The sequence below is a fragment of the Protomyctophum bolini genome (assembly GCF_963924005.1).
Source record: "Protomyctophum bolini genome assembly, chromosome: 16".
In the NCBI taxonomy this organism is placed as follows: domain Eukaryota; kingdom Metazoa; phylum Chordata; class Actinopteri; order Myctophiformes; family Myctophidae; genus Protomyctophum; species Protomyctophum bolini.
The window spans coordinates 11,532,189-11,551,907 of NC_137877.1; the positions used below are offsets into that span (position 1 = coordinate 11,532,189).

Here is a 19,719-nt window from a genome sequence, read left to right on the forward strand (position 1 = left end):
GCATAATTTTACGTAGAGACAAAAAAGAGAAGCTATTTTGACCATTTCCAGCATACTGTATTTAATATATGCATAGCTTTATTGTATTCTTTTTCATTTTCAATTTGTAAGTAGTAAGTAAGTACATTTTATTTATAAAGCACCTTTCGAAGCAAAGCTACAAGGTGCTGAACAATTGACACAGTAAAAACAAATAGAAGCACAGAAAACACAGAGTGACAATATAAATGAGCAGAACAAAGACATAGGGCAATAAAATGACTCAGGTCAAAGGTACAAGGGAGAAATATTTACGGAATAAATTAGTCTTAAAACAGTCAACTGATTCAGCATTTTTCAATGCCAGAGGCAAGGCATTCCATAGGGTAGGATCTACCACAGCGAAAGCCCGCTCACCCTTAGTTTTCAACTTGGACGCAGGTATTTCTAGCAGACCTTTGTTGGAGGACCTGAGAGATCTGACATTGGTTTTAGGAGGCAGTAGGTCGATGATATACAGCGGGGCCAGCCCCATGTAGAGATTTGTACACGACACACAATTCAATAAAGAGATTACAAATACAAACTCGCATCCTAAATACCTCAGGGCTTAGCATTTCCCAAGCTTATTTTTCTTTTATCTTGGGGCCACTTAGTTCATATACGCTTCATTGTCCGGAGGAAGAAGCTACTTTATTTAGCAATCTACTTCCAGTGTCCCAGAGGATACAAAGTGACTACAGTAGTATCCCCATGGCAGCATCTGAAACCGTCTGTGGTTGAGGTGGCTAGTGTGTTTGATAAGCCTGTGAGCTTTATTATATAATGGAGGGAAGCTTACAACCACTGATTTGCTTGGCTGTCTGCACGACCCTCCGCATTGCTTTGTGATTGTGAACGAGAACTCATGAGGGATATTCATTGAGGAGATAAAAAAAGAAAAGCTAATAAGGAAACATTGTTCCAGATAATTATTTAAACAATTTAATTGTAATGGTCTTCCTCTCATTTAATCATTTAAACCCTGAGATTTCATTGAGTTTGGTACATAAATCCCCCTACAGTGACAGTATTGTAATGTCCTGCCTAGTGCTGGTGACTTTACTTTTTGTTCTGGCCAGTAGCGCCTCCCACTCTGGATGTGCACGAGTACTCTCAAATTAAATACAGTATAAAATGTCTCCTACCAAGCCAGGCACCATGTGGTAGGAAACACTGTATGTACTATTTACGTCCACCTGGCACATTATCTCAGTCAAAGATGCTTTTTATACTTTTTTTTTTGCATAGGCTTAGATTTATCTAATATGGCTCACCGTAAAACATACAGTATTTAATTTATCCATAAGCATGAAAAAATGACACCCATTAAATCAAGATATGAAAATAAAGGAATGAATATAAAAGCATATATGCCTTATGCCTATAACCGATTTTCATTTAGAATTTCTTCATAAACATTCTGTCTATCTCTCTTCTATTCTTTCTTCCTATTCCCCCTCTACCCCCCCTCCCCCCCGACACGGTCGAGGCAGATGGCCGCCCACCCTAGAGTCGGGTTCTGCCTGACGTTTCTTCCTAAAGGGGAGTTTTTCGTTACCATTGTCGCAATATTGCTTGCTCTGGGTGGACCTTTGTTGGTTGTAAAGTGTCTTGAGACAACTTGTTGTGATTTGACACTTTAATAAATTAATGAATTGAATTCATGGTTTGACGAACGAGTACTTGTTTGCTTTGTCTGACCTTTGGGTGGGTTCCTCTCTATGAGCAGATGAACTCGTACATCAAGAACCCCAAGATTCTGCTGCTGAAGTGTTCCATAGAGTACCTGTACAGAGAGGAGACCAAGTTCACCTGCCTCGACCCCATTGTGCTCCAGGCAAGTATTTACAACAGTTTTGGTATCCACCACCAGATGGTGACAATATGCAGTATTTAGACGGGGAGCTTCAATCTTACTGCCGTTTTCATCAATTAACCCTCTGTGCATATATATATATATATAATATGTATTTGATTTCACTTGGTCAGGAGCGTGAGTTTCTGAAGAATTACGTCCAGCGTATAGCAGACGTGCGTCCCAACCTGGTCCTAGTGGAGAAAACGGTGTCTCGTATCGCTCAGGACATGCTGCTGGAGCAGCATGGCATCACGCTGGTCATCAATGTCAAATCTGTAAGTTAATTAGTGTTAACTGATTTGAATAGATTATACAAAATGATAGATTTGAGTACAATTTGATTTTGTCCTTTGTTCAATGGCAAAGATAGCACACCTACAAGCTCGCAAGAGTCGCAACACATTCCATCTACATAAGCTTGTAGATCAGCTATTCTCACGACGCCTTTGTACAACAAATTAGGGCTTACGTGGTTAATCAGACTAATTGATTTAGCCAATTATAAAAATATATAATTTATTTTCACATTCTTTGATTAAAAGAAGTTATATATATATTTTTCCTTTAACTGCGTTCTCGTTTATCAAATAAAATATAATTTGCTAGGAAAATAATCAATAGTTACAACCCAAACTTTTGCTAATTCTTGCTTTCTTTTTAGTTATTAGGTAATGTATGATATGCGCGCTAGGTCACTGTTGATTCATTCAGCTGTCTGTGTTCTCAGTACTTCTGTCCCTCTGTGTTGTTTGCATACACAGCAAGTCCTGGAACGGGTGAGTCGTATGACCCAGGGAGACCTGGTGATGTCCATGGACCAGCTCCTCACCAAGCCTCGCCTGGGCACCTGTCACAAGTTCTACCTGCAGCCCTTCACGCTTGCCAACAGTGAGTATAGCACCTCTGCTCGCAGCACAATCAAATGTGCACAGTGCTTGCTCATGGTCCATTTTAATTCTTCAAATATATTGAAGGCAATTTTAGATCGACAGAGCGACGGCGAACTCGAGTGCAGCGAGAGGGGGAAATACACGCGAAACACAGGTTTCGCGGTTATTTGTTCAAAACACTAGTCAACTACCAACCTTTTATTTATATACTGTAATATGTTAGATTTCATACATGTCATGTCATGCTGCACTAGTGACTATGTTAACCAATGTAGACATCAAGAATCGCTCACCCTGCATGGTTTCCTCCTTTCAGATGAACTAAAGACCTTGATGTTCTTCGAGGGCTGTGCCCCCCAGCTGGGCTGTACCATCAAGCTCCGCGGAGCAGCCGAATACGAGCTGGCCAGGGTGAAAGACATCATCATGCTGATGGTATGTGTGGCCTACCACTCGCAGCTGGAGATCTCATTCCTCATGGACGAGTTTGCCATGCCACCCAGTCTGGCTCCGAGCACCCCTTTCCCTTGCCTGCTGGAGGGCACCACAGCCGAGGAGGAGGGGCGCGAAGAGCATAAAGGGGGAGAGCGAGACGGAGAGGGCCAGGAGAAAACCCTTGTTTCTGGGCTTTGGTCGGATGGTTCCACCCTAGACGGAGAGATGATGTTAGGGCAGCGCGACAAGGAAAGGCCTGCCTCGGAGTCTTCCTCCAAGGATGACGATAAAGAGAGCCTGCATATGAAACTGAAGCCCAAGTCATCTTTGTCTTCCCCTGTCCAGGGAGACGAGGCCAGGGACATGGAGATCGCCACCTCCACCCCCGTCTCTAGCCCTACTCTGCTTGTCTCTCCTCCTTTCCTTATGGACGAGTGCTCCGAGTCCTTTATAAGAGGATCGGAGGGGGATACAGGGGAAGAGGCGAGCATAAGGAAAGGGGAGTCACTAGATTCGGAAGGGGCAGAGGGCTCTGAGACGCCCCCTCCCAGGTTGTTCCGGGACCCCCTGCAGGACGACACAGGGCTTTTCGTGGCAGAGCAGGTGGCCTCGTCCGACGACCGACTGAAGTCCATCTCTGCCGTCTTCAAGCAGGAGCTGAAGGACATCATCTTGTGCATCTCCCCGTTCATCACCTTCAGAGAACCGTTCCTCCTCACCACTGCTGGCCTCCGCTGCCCCAGCAGGGACTACTTCCCAGAGCAGGTACTCACCTGTTCCATTTATTATTATACATATCATTTGCTGACCGGTGGAAACCTTGTATGTCTAAATTAAAACCATACCTTTTTGAAGTAAAGAATTATAAAAACCTGTGTTTTGTTTAATCCACGTTAATCGGTGATTGATTCGCATCAAATTAGCATTTTAGCTAGCGCCAGGCTGCGATCACGTCAAAACGGCACAAGCCGTCTTTATATGCATTATGGCTCATAATCGGCACTTGATTAGAGCTTAGATTGACTTAGTTATGATTTAAAAAACGGATCGCTCCGATAGACAGGCCCCATTTCACTACTGTGACCTGGCCGACTTTCACTTCCGGTTCAAACTGATGTAAACATCCGCTACTTGGGACATGTATTACAAATACGGGGTGCATCCCTATTTTAGGCATGTCATTATAAGTCAAATCATGAATTGATATTTGCTACTACACAATTGTCATACAATGTACTTAACATAGACGCTATGTCATTAATTTATGACAATAATGAAATACGTATGGACTTAGAGTGATGCTATGTAGAGCCATCTTGCGATTGAAGTTCTCACATCGTTTATCGTATTGTGTTGGGAAATCATTACATTGAACAGGTCCTAATTGTACCGTTTAGTCTTATAATGCCATCATGTGTGTCCTCTCTCTGTCCTGCAGGTGTACCTGTCCCCTCTCCTCAACAAGGACTTCAAGGAGCTGGACGGGCGCAGGAAACGGCTGCTCCTCAAAGACCCGCCCCCCTCGAGTCTGACCGGCGCCGGCCTGGCCAATGGCGGTCCGCCGCCGCGACCCGCCGTCATGCTGCCCAGCCACCGCCTCACCAGCACTCACATCGTGGACCAGCTGAGCGGAAGCCCGGACCTGGCCAAGATGCTGGCCGACTACCGCGCCAAGGGAGGCCGCATCCAGCAGAGGGAGGCCGCCGACCCCTTCAACTCGGCCAGCCCCGGCGGGCCCGCCACCACCCTGCTCCAGAACAGGGAGCGGGGGGACAGGGAGGGGCCGCCTGTCAGAGCTCCGGTGAAAGCCGACAGTGAGGAGGAGAAGCCAGCAGGACAGAATGACATGAGTTGGGCCTCCAAGGTGTGACCGGGTTTGACAATTACGTACCTGCCAAATCATAGCTTGGGGGGGGGGGGGGGGGGGGGTGGCATTTATTTGTCCAGCTGCATGTGTTTTGCATGTAGTTTTCTCATCTAGGGATGAAGAAACTCCTCTGGAGATGAGCAAACTATGTTATGTTAACCACGTAAACCCTATATACTTGGATGACCCCAGGGGTCTATGCTAGGCCGCTTCTTTTTGAGGGGCGCAAGACCCTCTTATACCAAGCTTTCCGGGTCTGTGTGAACACAAACATTGGCTTGTGATTGGCTGATCGCCCCATAGCGATGGTTTGATTGGCTGAGCAAAGTACATATTGAAGATAAAAGTGACATTTGTGAGGATTTGATTGGCTGCTGAGCACAATGTGATGTATGATGATAAGAGTGCCCCTCACTTCACACAGGTGTGATTTTTTTGTACATCTCTTTGCTGAAAATAGCCGATCTACTACACCAGGGCACCAGAATAGGGACACTGGGGTTCATGTGGTTAATCATTTGCATGTTTAATCTTTGCTCAGCTGTTTGGCTGTGCATGCAAAAGGGAGGCTGCTTTGCATGTCGGGTGGATAGAAGTAGTTCAGAAATGATTCCACTTCATAAAGTCTTAAAGTCACCTGACCTGTACCCATCGTCTCATTCAGCCAGCACTGGTCTCAGTGTTGATGGCAGGCGGAGCCCACCACCTCATCCCTGATCTGAGATCTGTGAGGGACACTGTGAGTGGCATGGCGTGTGCTCTCATAGATTGTCATGATTTGTTCTTTGCATTGTTTTTGACATCGTTTGCTGGCTTTATTGTCTCCAGCTGGACTGTCTGACCCCTGTCAACCACCAGAGGCTGTGTGTGCTCTTCAGTAGCTCTTCAGCACAGTCCAACAACGCCCCCAACCCCTGCGTCAGCCCATGGTAAAGTAATGCACACTCACAGCATGTGGCATAATACTGTATCTCCATGTAGAGTCATATTTCAATGGCTGAAAGTACATTTTCAATTATTGTCCTTTTTTCTTAACAGGATTGTCACAATGGAGTTCTATGGCAAGAATGACCTCTCTCTCGGTGTTTTTTTGGAGCGATACTGTTTTAGGTGAAATACAATTCTGATATACTGTAAACACGACTCTTGAAATATACTTTAAATAAGTAAATGAGCTGTACAGTCACTATACAACAGCCTGTACTTGAGCTAGTTTTCTGTGTTTGTTTCTAGACCATCTTACCAGTGCCCCAGTCCGTTCTGTGAAACTCCCATGGTGCATCACATCCGACGGTTTGTTCACGGTAGTGGTTGTGTGCAGATCGTTTTGAAGGAGCTGGACTCTCCTGTGCCTGGTTACCAACACACTATCCTCAACTATTCCTGGTGCCGCATATGCAAACAAGTAAATTCTAAGAACAATAATAATAATAATTTGGAGATTCTCAAGTTTATGGCTGCAATTGCAAATATTTATTAATGTATTGGCAAGTGGTCACCGTCACACAAAAGTAATGAAAATAGATTATCTACAAACTCTCAATGTGTTGCATCGCGAAACGCTGTGAGCTTGTAGATTTGTGCTTTATTTCATTCGGAAAAAGAATATATCTCCCACAAAAAACCCTAGTTTAACTCGGCCTCTGTCTGTCTTTGTAGGTGACACCAGTGGTTCCATTGTCCAATGACTCGTGGTCCATGTCGTTTGCCAAGTATCTGGAGTTGCGCTTCTACGGTCATCAGTACACCCGAAGAGCCAACGCCGAACCCTGCGGACATTCCATTCACAAAGATTACCACCAGTACTTCTCTTACAATCAGATGGTGGCGTCCTTCAGGTTAGGGCTCATTTCATCCACTTTGTCCCCCAACTGTCTGTTCATCCATGCTTTGCTGGCATTCAAAGCAACCAAAGGTATGGCTCCCCCATATCTTGCAAGTACGATTGAACCCTACAAACCCTCCCGCGCACTCAGATCAGCCAACGCAGGGAAGCTGGAAGTACCCTCACTAAAAACGCTGGGACAACGCTCCACACGTCCCAAACTCTTCTCCCTCCTGGCTCCAAAACTGTGGAATGCACTTCCCATGGCAGTCAGAACTGCAGCATCACTCCCAATCTTCCGCCGTAGTCTGAAAACCCACCTTTTCAGACTCCATCATGGCCCATAGCACTTACCCTACGCCCTTAGATAGCACTTCTGTAGACTTAGATAGCATTTGAAACAGACTTATAGCATGTTATGTAGACAGCACTAGAATTGCATTGTATATAGTCATAGCATGCCATAGTACATATGTATAGCATAGTATATATGTATAGTTTATATGTATAGTTTCATTATATAGATATTCCACTGTTACTTTCTTAGCTTACGCATGTTTCATGATAAATGCTTTTATGTGATGTATTCCCATGCTTTTGTTCTTGCTTAATGTAAATCGCTCTGGATTAAGAGCGTCTGCTAAATGCCTAAATTGTAAATTGTAATCCATCCATCCATCCATCCACACACTTTAGGCAATTTTAACATAGGATATATGGACAGAGGGTTGGTGGGCGGGCAGATCGTGGTCACAAACGTAACATCCGGACATAGAACGCACATCGTTGCGCCGATCTGTACCAAACCTGGCACAAACTCTGTTCGGGGCTGCCACCACGTTAGGGGCAGGCACACACACGTGTTCAAGCCAAGGGTCCTTGAGCAAGACACTGCACCCCAAATTGCTCCTTATAAGGGTGGTTGCCACCAATGTCGGAGTGATGAAAGTGTGTTTGAAATGTAACACACATTGTAATGCACTCTTTTCTTTTCTTACACAATTTCCTTCACTCTGTTTTCCTCAGCTATATCTCTGTGAGGCTGCTGGAGATCTGTCTTCCACCTCCCAAGATCTTCATCAGGAACCTGGGACCATCTAAAGCCAACATGCAGCAGGACTTAAAGGACTTCTCTCTCAAGTAAGAGCCATAGTTCCCTGTTCCTTAGGTATTAGATATAGAACTCATGAATTCATAATTATATTAAATTCATACTGTGCATTGTTTTCAATTAAACAAAATCACACCCGTGTGAAGTAAATGGTGCAACTTCTTGTGGGGGTCCCGGGGACTTCCAGACCTGCAGAAACGCGTCCAGGGGGCCGGCCCGGTTTCGGCGAGCCGCTCCGCGTCCGAAACGGTTGAGAAATGACAGAGTTACCATGTGGGGGTCCCCAGGTGGTCCCTCTACTGTACTGTCACTGTGTCAAATGTATTTATCATGTATAAATGTTCGTTAATACGTGCCATTTCTGAATGCTTTCCAAAATATCCTGGGAACCAGAATACCGTATTGATTTTGCCCTATGGTTAATTGACCGACAGGGTAACCCAGGTGTACCTGGCCATAGACGACCGTCTCACCTCACTGAAGACGGACACCTTCAGCAAGACACGAGAAGAGAAAATGGAAGACCTGTTTGCTCAGAAAGACGTACGGTTCTCCTCTCAGCTCTCCTGTATTAGCTGTAAAATGCTCTTTGTATCTCTTTGTTAATCAATTATAATAAATAAATAAACATCATGTAACAACATATAATCAATTAATACATTAGATAGATACGTTTTTTTAGAATATAAAAAGGCTCTTCTCCATTATTTGATTAATCCAACAACAAGAAAAGGTAATGGATAGAACAATGGCTAGTGAAATAGTGTCAGTCCTAGTTGGGGTAACGGAGTGGCATGTTTCCATGTAGATGGAGGAAGCGGACCTACGAAGCTGGATAGAGAAACTGCAGGCCCGCCTGCAGGCCTGTGGCCCGGACTCGCCCCAGCAGCTGCAGGTTGTCCTCGAGTCCGTTGTGATGAAGAAACAAGGACTGTGTGAGATGCTGCAGTCCTGGAATAGCAGGTTACCTTATATACATATTTTTTCTTCTTTTTTTAAATTAAGCCATTTTTGACAGTTTTCTGAAAAACCTATGTTTCTATGTCAGTCGTTCTTCGATTTTTCAAAAATAGCAGACCTACAAGCCACCGAGTGGCGCGCTACGAGCTTATTGAAGGTGGCCACTCTCTTTGCGGCCTTCAATGTTTGTGTTTACAGTACACAAAGTCACAAACATGAAAAGCTGGGCCACGTTGCATAAAATGACTGTAGCCTTAATGCCATTAATGTGGCATGTGCCCCAGTTCTAACTATTCTGAGCTGTCTTCTGTCTGTCCTTCATGTCTCCAGGCTTCAGGACCTGTTCCAGCAGGAGAAGGGCAGGAAGCGTCTGTCTGTCCCTCCCAGCCCAGGCAGACACAGACAGACCACAGCAGACGACAGCAAGGTCTGTGGAATGAACCATTCTTCCGTGTGTGGTTTAGCATTCATTAACATGAACTCTCTCTCTCATCCCTATTCTGGGCTTGACATAGTAGGCAAACATTCACAGAAAATAGTAGATCTACAAGCTCACAACGCAACAGCTTGTAGATCTACTGATTTCGGTGAAGAGATTTCGTGTAGAGAGAAAAAAAACAACCATGCTATTTTCGTGCTCGGACAGACCCAGGCAGGCAGCCAGGGACGGACCCAGCCAGCCAGCCAGCCAGAGACACAGATACTGTAGCTCCGTAAGGGATGAGGGGACCAAATATAGGCCCCTGGTCAGGAGGTTGGGAAGGAACCCATTTTTATTTAGTTTGACAGTGCATTATTTGTCATTATGTCATCAATATTATATATTTCTTTTCACTCTTTGACAGACGAGCAACCTGGATTCTTCCCCTCGCAATCCCTCTCCTGTGGTGCAGAACGGTGAGAAAGGTGAGTTGGTCAGCGGGAGTCGCCACCATCTGCTCTCTGAATGGGGTTGTATTATAGGGGCGCCTGTGGTCTCCGAGGCTAGGGCGGCAGCGGCTCAGGGGTAGAGCGGACGGTCGAGGAACCGGAAGGTTCCTAGTTCGATTCCAGGCTCCCCCAGAGTTGGTGTCCAAGTGTCTCTGCGCAAGACGCGGAACCCCTAATTGCCCATGATGAGCAGGTTCAGGTTGATGCCTTGCATGGTTTCCTCTGACATCATCGGTGTATGAATGTGTGTGTGAATCTATGTAAAGCACCCTGGATAGAAGGCGCTTTATAAATGCACCATTTACCATTTATTGTGATTCTGTTGTGTCCACGTTTGATTGACAGAGGACCGTCACCTCAGCACGCTCCTCTCCGGCTCCTCCTCCATCCTGCCATCACCGGGGGACCCAGGGGCCGAACCTCTCACATCTGGCCCCTCCTTCTCCGACCAGGACACCCTCAGCATCCCAGAAGGTATACACACGCGCACTTCTATATCTTTTTGGTTTTTTTAATCTATAAATTATAATTTAATAAATTAATCAAGAATAATTTATCCCTATTTGGGAATTGGCATGGCTTTATAGGCTAAACGTTTATTCTTTTATTTATTTTTTGTTGTTGAAAATAGCAGATCTACAAGCTGAAAAATGCTAGCTTACGTACTTCACTATTTTTGCATGACACCGTTGTGCGACAAACTATAAAATAACGCTAAAGTGGTTTGTCGACTCGTTGATGTATTACTTTTTTTCCCCGATGAATCGAAAAAGCCATCGATAGAATAATCACTAAGAAAAGCCCATGCAGCTTTATCTATTGGTGACCTCTGCTTTTCCTGCTCCTGTTCCCAGATGTGTTTGATGGACACCTGCTGGGCTCCAATGACAGCCAGGTGAAGGAGAAGTCTACCATGAAGGCCATCCTGGCCAACCTCTTGCCTGGAAACAGCTACAACCCCATCCCCTTGCCTTTGTAAGTACACTCACTCAGTGGCGCCGTCAGGACGTAAGAAGTGCGGGGACATCTTGATCGTGTTGAGACAATACAACGACTATTGCGCAGCAGAATGGAAACTGCTATATGGCATGCACCAGCACCAGTCAGGAAAAATAAATAGACCAGACATAGTGCGGGGACATTCAGACCCAAATGACCCCCCCTCCGGTGCCTATGCACTCACTCTGATATGACCATTCCCTTGCCTTTGTAAGTACACTCACTCTGATACGACCCCATCCCCGAACTGATTTCTACTATAAAGGCTCATTTCTGCTACGCACAACAGGTCTTTGAATCAGGGCAATGAAAGTTGAGTTATATAGCACATTTCATAGAATAAAGGTAAACATTTGCACTTTTCCTTAAGAGCTACACACACACACATGGCCAACAGGTCCTGACTCTTTCTGTGATGTTTTGCCAGTGACCCAGACAAGCACTATCTCATGTATGAGCACGAGCGGGTACCCATCGCCGTGTGTGAGAAAGAACCCAGCTCCATCATTGCCTTCGCTCTCAGGTAAACCTGCTCCTCTTCTCGGTCACCCTCACCTAAGGAGCCATACCCCCAGAAAACGCTTTGAAATTAAGGATGAGCAGTTTTTGATATTGTGATCTATGATCTACATACCGGTATATCTTTTCCTAGTTTTGATCACTTAAGCCTTTCAAATAATTCAAGAATAGCCAATTTTTCCGATCTACAAGCTCACACAACATGGCGCAACACGTTGCGAGCTTGTAGATCTGCTATTGTTGCTATTTCTAAAGATCATTTAACAATGAAAGAAGAAAAAAGGATATTGTCACAATATGATATTATGGTCAGAATATCGATATATTGCTGTATTTGTTCAATAATATTGTGATATTGTACATGTCTCCCAGCCCCCTTTGAAAAACTGTAATAGTCACATTTACCAACCATATTTAGACAGGCAGAATTATATTGTTGTCTCTTTCCCAACCGTACAGTTGCAAAGAGTATAAGTCTGCTCTGGAGGACCTGTCCAAGACCTTGAAGACAGGAGCAGACGAGACGCCACAGCCAATCACGTAAGGTCCCTGGGGGGTGTTCTGTGGAACAGTTGGATCAAGTAGAACCTTCACTATTCGGCCGAAATTGCGGCGCGATATTAACATATTTACCATGATAAGTATCGTGGCTGCCGGGCAGATGTATATCCATATATCAACTTTTTATGTTTATCTTTCCTATAAAGAAATACTTGCAAAAAATAAACAATCTACAAGCTCACAACATGTTTTTGCTATTGTTGCGTCTGTGGGTTTTCTAAAGATTGAACCAAATGAAAAGCATTAAGGAGCATGTGACTAACTCCAGTGGAGTCAAAGCCTGTAAACAGCCTTTTGTCTTCTGTTTGCAGCGTTGGAGAGAGCCGGGTGAAGAACAGCCCTGCCAAACCCAATGACTCCGCCTCGTCCCGAAGCAGCATGGACGATCCTCTGAGTAGGTGTCAATTACAAAACAATATTTTAATTTATTTTATATTGAACGTTTAACCACCTAAGTCCTATATATATTTCATTGTGCTACAATTATCTTAAATAGCCAATCTATAAGATGTGTCATCATGATGTAATGTGTTTTGAGCTTGTAGATTGGCTTTTTTTTTACCATTAAAAATAAATGTGTTGAAAAAAACACTATTCAATAACACATTAAAACGTTTTATTTTATATTTACTGTAGCATTTGATGTAGTGTATTCTTTCTGTTTTTGCACAGAAGACTCCGACTCGATAGACAAACAGAAGAAGCAGATTGGGAATCCACATATTGAGCTGCGTAAGTGTTTCTCACAAAAAAAAACCCGACAAAAAACAAAAACTAAATGGAAACTAAATGAAAATTAAGCTATGATGACTAAAATTAAGACTAAATATATTGACAATTTCGTCAACAAATAAAAACTAGACTAAAATGTAAAAAAAAAACTAAATAGCCGATCTACAAGCTCACAATCTTGTAGATGGGCTATTTTCAGCAAGTGTAAAATCAGTCATTGCGACAACATCAAAGCCCGCCAAAATACATTTTTGTTGACTAAAACTGTAGATCAGATAGACCAAAACTAAACTAACATTAAAACATTCGAGGTGACTAAAACTAAAATCAATTTGTGCAGAGTTCTCAGACGCCAACGCCAGGTTCTACTGTCGGATCTACTACGCAGAGGAGTTCCACAAGATGCGCGAGGAGATCATGGAGAGCACGGAGGACGACTTTGTCCGCTCGCTGTCCCACTGTGTCAACTGGCAGGCCCGCGGGGGGAAATCCGGGGCCGTCTTCTATGCCACAGAAGGTGTTGTCTATTGTCTTCTAAATAAGAACCCCTGTGCTCATGACCAGTGATGATCATACTATGCATGGTTTGAAGCTTCGTTGAAGACAGTTGAGAAGCAGTACTGACTGTTAAAACAGCTTAAGTGCCGTCACAAGCCATATTTATATGCATTATGGCTCATAATCTGCTCAAAATGCGATATTCTGCGCTTGATTAGAGCTTAATTTGACTTTGACTTGGGAGAGTTTTTATACAAAAACGTCTGGCACCAGCACCGACCCCATCTGGTGGCCACCCGGCAGAATAGCACTTAAGGTGCAACACATTACACTATGTGCTTTAAAGAAAAGCTCCAATGCTAAAATCGTTCAGTGGAATAGGAATGTGAAAAGAAAACTTGTTTAACTGGACTTCCGGTCAGAATAACGATGTCTATGTGTCCTGTCAGATGACCGCTTCATCTTGAAGCAGATGCCTAGACTGGAAGTCCAGTCCTTCCTGGACTTTGCTCCTCATTACTTCACTTACATCACTGGAGCTGTGCAGCAGAAGGTACCACAGAAGAAAATGTTTTTTTGCATGTCTTGTTCGCTTTTTGTGTGTACTATTCTATATTATTGTCTTTGCAGCCCAGGTACTAATTCTCATATTTGATGTCCGTAGCGTCCGACTGCTCTGGCTAAGATCCTGGGTGTCTACAGGATCGGCTACAAGAACTCCCAGAATAACACAGAGAAGAAACTGGACCTACTGGTGATGGAGAACCTCTTTTATGGACGCAAGATGGCTCAGGTTAGACTCACCAAAAGACAGTCTCGAGGCATTGTTGATTACTCTTGATACTCTGCAATACTCAATTCATACAGAACAACTTCACTCGAGATGGAGTGGGGGGGGGGGGGGGGGTGTATGTGCACAAAAAACAAACACAGGAAAACAAAATATACCGGTATAAACGTCTCCCGAGTTTTGAGCTTTCAACGTCACGTTTCTACCACTCCTATACATCCACGCAGGTGTTCGACCTGAAGGGTTCCCTCAGGAACCGGAATGTGAAGACAGACTCTGGGAAGGAGAGCTGCGAGGTGGTGCTCCTGGACGAGAACCTGTTGAAGCTGGTCCACGACAACCCGCTGTACATCCGCGCTCACTGCAAGGCCATCCTGAGGGCCGCCATCCACAGCGACGCCTACTTCCTCTCCAGCCACCTTATCATTGACTACTCTCTGCTGGTGGGCCGTGACGATGCGACTGACCAGCTGGTTGTCGGGATCATAGGTGAGCGAAGGGGACACGTGCTTGTTTTCCAGTGAAAATCAGACGAGTCAAAGATATTATGTGACCAGATATAAATATGCTTGTAGATCGCCTAGGGCGAGATTGGACGAGATAAGGGTTTTATAATGTTTTCTAATGATATGAATAATTTTTACCGGCTCTTGGCAATGCTTCGCTTCCGCGTTGGCGACGTCATTCAAAAAAAATTGTATTGGAATTGAGCTCAGATTGAGGTGATCATACAAAGAAATCATTGCGACCTTGCTGGTCCGTTTCAGCGGTTGTGATCATAGATCAAAAAATAGATGCCTCATTGGCCGCGGCAGTTCGTTGGAGCCATGTGTGTTGAAGGAGGGGCGGAAGAATTTACAGGGGGAAATGCGCCGGAAGTGTGGAATGCACGTTATGTCACGCTGCCACTCAAGTTATTACTGGCCAATCACAGCGCTTCTTTTCCGGGACTTGCAGACCCGAACATGCGCTCTGTGACACACGCTCATGCTTCCGCGGGGCTTCGCAAGGAATCTCGGGAATGTTTTGCCTCCCCTTGAGCTCATACGCTACAGAGCCAGAAAGGGCGTCTACGTTTATGTCTATGGTTGTGATCACAACGCATGCATCTAACATAGTGCACCCCTGAAATGATTCCGTGCTACCGGAAGCACACAAAATTGCCTGGTACCACTTCGTGCAGCTTGAAAACCCTGGCGCTCTGAGCCAACAGCACCATCTAGTGGCTGCTGGGGGAAGCGTTAATATGTATGTAAATGTCCTGTCTCACAGATTACATCAGGACATTTACATGGGACAAGAAACTGGAGATGGTTGTGAAATCCACCGGGATCCTGGGAGGACAAGGTAACACCTCCCCTGGCTAAAGGATGTTCTTTAGCCTATCTTGAGTACGGAAGTATTCTAATCTTAAATCTGCTGTGGTATGTGCCTCAACACCTTTTAATTAGAACATAGTATTAAGAGTTTTAACTGCATGAACCTTAGCATATTTCCTGGGGCAAACATTCTATGAAATCAGCAATGAGCTTGCTTGTTTCTTTGACCATTATATTAAATGTAATGCTCTCAAGCAGAGAAAAATGACAGATTTTGCAACTGATATGTGTTTTTTTCAATGTATTTCTATCCACAGGTAAGATGCCTACGGTGGTGTCTCCTGAGCTGTACAGAGCCCGCTTTTGTGAGGCCATGGACAAGTACTTCCTCATGGTACCTGACCACTGGACTGGCCTGGGTGTCAACTGCTGAAAGACATAGAGCAGGGGCCTTTTCAGCGAGTGCATGTCTGAGTGCAACCGCATACACGCACGCACGCACACTCACGCGCGCACAAACACGCACGCACGCGCACACTTTCGGAAATCGCCCTCTGTCTCTCGTGACACAAATATCTAATGCCTTTACAGAGGACCTCAGTACTTGATCATTCTTAACCATAACCACGCTGGACTCTGTAAATGTTTGAATATTATGCAAACTAAAGCGTGGCCAGTGTACTGTTCAGTATCATTCCATAGTAACAGTGCCACTTATCACTATAAAATAGGTTTTTATCAGTTGGAACACGTCAGTATTATGGGGAGCTTATTTATCACCCTCTGGAAACACGGTGTATTTCCAATAAAGGGTACTTTGTTTTATTTGTGCCATTTTTCAAACTGCTTCAAGATGGCACTGAAAAGAATTCTTATGGTTCTAGTTTGGTGAACAAACTAATGTAATTTAAAGTTTGTAAATGTACAGAGATTATGTAATTATTAAAATATTATTAACAATGCTTTGTCAAAGTTTTCAACCGTATTTTCTTCTTGTTACTGCAGTGGAATAGCCTACTTAGGTTTTTACATGGATGCACAGTGCACTTGCAGCAATATCACAATATAACACTTACTGTATGATGCCTACAGTAGGACGTCCACACACGTCCTATCAAATAAAACCACGGGTGCCTGGGACGTGTGGACACGTCGTTTGGTATTTTTTATCTGTATAAAACAGAAAACTGTATAAATTTGCTATACAAGGCCAACATCGCCAACAGCCACATAAAACTGTCATGTGCAGTTAGAATAAAAATGAACTACCAACTACCTATTTGGTCCCACAGGGGACTCACAGCTTTACCCAGCTGATCTCTGCCCGCAGAGGAGAAGATGAGTGTCTTCTTGGTTTTTAAAGTATACTACACCAATGCAACTCATTGCAACTCAATTAGTTGCATTGGTGTGGTTTACCTTAAAAACAGGTTTGTCCCAACCCGACCCTTTGGTGTGGTTTGGGTTTAAGGCGGCTCGACCTTGCAAATAAAACATTTGAGAACCACTAATTGGGCTCCTAACATAGTAAATCCGTGTCCTACATATTCTTAAGAAAACCTGGAGACTTGACCTTCAGTAATTAGCCCTTCACTAAGGTCACATTCTCACCTAATACTTCGGTAGACTCAATGCGTATGGGCGGAGAATTTGGGATTCTTGCATATTTAATTTGCTGCGGTTTGCCTTCACACTGTCATCCGCAGCAATTGGAAATGCAGCAGGGGGGACTTTTATCAATGTGTTCTACTAGCCTACACAGTGAAATCTATGGTGATAAAAAATATACTCATAACGTGCATGTGTCGTGCCGTCTGGGACTGGACCGTCTTTTGGGCATGGAGGCACAGCGCTGAGCGCACTGATAACAGACAGCAGCGCAAAATGTTTACACGTTTATTGAGATGAAAGTTCCTACTCCCCACTAGTCCCCACACAGTGACAGCACTCCATGTTTACGGCAAGCACAGACAGACAGAATATTCTGTATGCTATTGCTATAATACTATTACACTGCACTGCAGTGTTTATGTGTTTTCTTAAGCAATTGATTAATGTACTCGTCCTCATTTCGATCAGGGCTTCAGTCTCCTCATTCGACCACGTCTATCCACGGTAACGGGACATCTTTGCGCTCCGTAAAATATGCCTTCTCCGTCTCCAACTGTGTTCAGCTCCTCACCCGCCACATTGTTTGCTTAATTTCCTTTATTTACTGCGGATTGCATTGATGCATTCACACCTGCACCGAATCGTAATCAAGTGTGATTGGAAGTGAAGCGAAACCCCCGTTTTTGCTCGGAGTATAATGCGGTTCTTTGATACGCATTACGATTCGAATGAGCCTTCACACCTGCCAAACGAAGTGCACTTTCTGAAAATGCGCAGCTCAAGGGACAGGGCTTGTTTGGTAATGGGAACCACTGTATGCCAGAGCCGAAGAGTTCTGATGATCCTCATGGGGGCTCCCCGCAGCCCCGCCTCCCCGCAGCTTGCTCACTCACCAGAGTCATACTGTCTGATAAAGAAAGCCCAGCATGCATCAGTCAGGGAGAAAATGTTTGTTCCTCATGTGCTCCACTGTGACAGTGTGACCCCACCCTGTCACTGTTTGCTGCTAGTGTACATGCCTTTCAGTAAGCGCGCACTGTTAGGACATGCAAAGACTACTAAGAAGCAGCAAACTGATCACACACACACACACACTGCTCTCATTAGGTTCCTGTCACTTTAAGGAGCTGAACTCTAGTTGGGCCAAACCAACTTCCCTTCCAGGGAGGGGGAGGATTGCCTGTCACAGAAGGACATCAAAGGAGTAAAGGACTTTTGGGAAAACTAAAGACTTTCAAATAGAAGAGCTACAAGCTCAACGGGAATGTGAATATATGTATATATGAATGTATTTGGTGCCAAACCAAACAGAGTTAACATGTTGTGGATCATGTTGACCCCTATTCAGTTGGTCCAGTCTGGTGGGAGGGGCCATGGGGGGGTATAAAGCTCAGAGACTGAATATCCAAGTCAGTCTGTCTGCACACTCTGCTGGTGTTGGTCGGGGAACGAGCTGTCTCTGAGGAGGTGATGTTATTATGTTATTATTTAATGCCATGGTTTACATAGATCTATTATTGTGATGTTTATTATGATATATATATATATATATATATATATATAGATTATAATTATTTAATGTACATTTGAAAAGGCTGGATTTATAAATACTTATGCTTATATCATATGATAATGATTTATTTGGAAATTATTGTTTTGATTGATGTTATATATGATATGCAGTACTTTGTTTTGAATATACCTTTTTATTTCTATTTTGCAGACGTTTGGTCTCCTTATGTTGTTGTAACTTGTATGTCACTTGGGTTAAATAAATCTTGCGAAAACTCTGTCCAACTGCGTGCCTTGCCATCCTTTTGTTCATAGTACCCTAGCCTCAGAGAGGGGTGTGACATCCACCATGATCTTTGAAAGCCAAGCCTAAACCAACAGGATGAAATGGAACACCAAACATCAATCAAGTGAGTGCAGACCAACAAAATAACAAATGGAATGGAAATGGAACTGCTGGATTTTAATTATATGATTTATTGGTTTTAGTGACTTTCCTGGAGAATTACATGGTTGAGTGACATCATGGTATTGGGACACCCGTTAACAAGTTGGCACCTAGCTGGAGAGGGAACAAGGTGAATGTCATTTTTATGGTTATTGGTTTGTGTCCTATTGTTGTGAGATCTTGTTTTATTGGTTTGTTTATATGGTATTATGGTTTGTTATGAAACTTTTATTGGTTATTTGTAAACTTATTTGTTTATATGAATGCCTCACATTATTGGATATGTCTGCCTGTATTGATTATATGTTTGTGTCTTCTTTTTAGTTTTCACGTTGATCCATTAAAGAAACTTCACATCATCAGTCGGCCTTCAACCTCTTTGTCCAGCCTGGTTCGCTACACACACAACACAAACTCCTACCATAATATCAACCTGTTGCAGTCATCATCAATCACCATCGACAAACGACTACAAGTGAGTAAACAACAAGACGCCCAAGTCCCAAAGTGTGAGCACGTTGTTAAACCGTATATCTCTGGTGATAAAAGAAAGAAAGGCATATTGGCCCTACATTCAAGTTGAAATCTTTACTCTGATACGGACACAAGTATTGAAATTGGATCGATTGGAAGAATCTAACCATAATGGATGTGTCACGCTATTGAAGCTAATGAAATGAGCGGCCGAGCGGAGACACAGATTTCAACAGCTCGCACAAACGGCGCAGTTTAAAGAAAGAAAAGTACTTTATTATTTGTTTATTGAACCCTGCGCTCGTCTGTTTTTTGAGACCTTTATTTAGTTTATGTCTGGAGCCTGTTCTTGTTTTGTT

At 43.9% G+C, this 19,719-nt stretch overlaps 1 protein-coding gene across 6 annotated transcripts in view; it reads left to right on the forward strand.

Moving 5' to 3' along the window:
* Positions 1–16,847, forward strand: part of pikfyve (phosphoinositide kinase, FYVE finger containing) — a 33,164-nt gene extending 16,317 nt beyond the window's left edge. For 3 of the 6 annotated variants that reach the window (XM_080785812.1, XM_080785814.1, XM_080785815.1), the window contains 27 exons: positions 1,751–1,858; positions 2,011–2,154; positions 2,641–2,767; positions 3,086–3,969; positions 4,643–5,068; positions 5,736–5,810; positions 5,900–6,000; positions 6,110–6,181; positions 6,305–6,476; positions 6,731–6,909; positions 7,923–8,036; positions 8,442–8,550; positions 8,816–8,970; positions 9,298–9,394; positions 9,813–9,873; positions 10,243–10,371; positions 10,752–10,872; positions 11,324–11,419; positions 11,875–11,955; positions 12,288–12,370; positions 12,649–12,708; positions 13,049–13,225; positions 13,656–13,759; positions 13,871–13,999; positions 14,224–14,485; positions 15,269–15,343; positions 15,633–16,847. In XM_080785812.1, the coding sequence (XP_080641938.1) occupies positions 1,751–1,858; positions 2,011–2,154; positions 2,641–2,767; positions 3,086–3,969; positions 4,643–5,068; positions 5,736–5,810; positions 5,900–6,000; positions 6,110–6,181; positions 6,305–6,476; positions 6,731–6,909; positions 7,923–8,036; positions 8,442–8,550; positions 8,816–8,970; positions 9,298–9,394; positions 9,813–9,873; positions 10,243–10,371; positions 10,752–10,872; positions 11,324–11,419; positions 11,875–11,955; positions 12,288–12,370; positions 12,649–12,708; positions 13,049–13,225; positions 13,656–13,759; positions 13,871–13,999; positions 14,224–14,485; positions 15,269–15,343; positions 15,633–15,748 (4,257 nt within the window). In that variant the 3' untranslated portion in view covers positions 15,749–16,847. The remainder of the gene's footprint in view (positions 1–1,750; positions 1,859–2,010; positions 2,155–2,640; positions 2,768–3,085; positions 3,970–4,642; positions 5,069–5,735; positions 5,811–5,899; positions 6,001–6,109; positions 6,182–6,304; positions 6,477–6,730; positions 6,910–7,922; positions 8,037–8,441; positions 8,551–8,815; positions 8,971–9,297; positions 9,395–9,812; positions 9,874–10,242; positions 10,372–10,751; positions 10,873–11,323; positions 11,420–11,874; positions 11,956–12,287; positions 12,371–12,648; positions 12,709–13,048; positions 13,226–13,655; positions 13,760–13,870; positions 14,000–14,223; positions 14,486–15,268; positions 15,344–15,632) is intronic. The other 3 variants (XM_080785816.1, XM_080785817.1, XM_080785813.1) reach the window with 2 other exon arrangements.
* Positions 16,848–19,719: the final 2,872 nt, after the last annotated feature.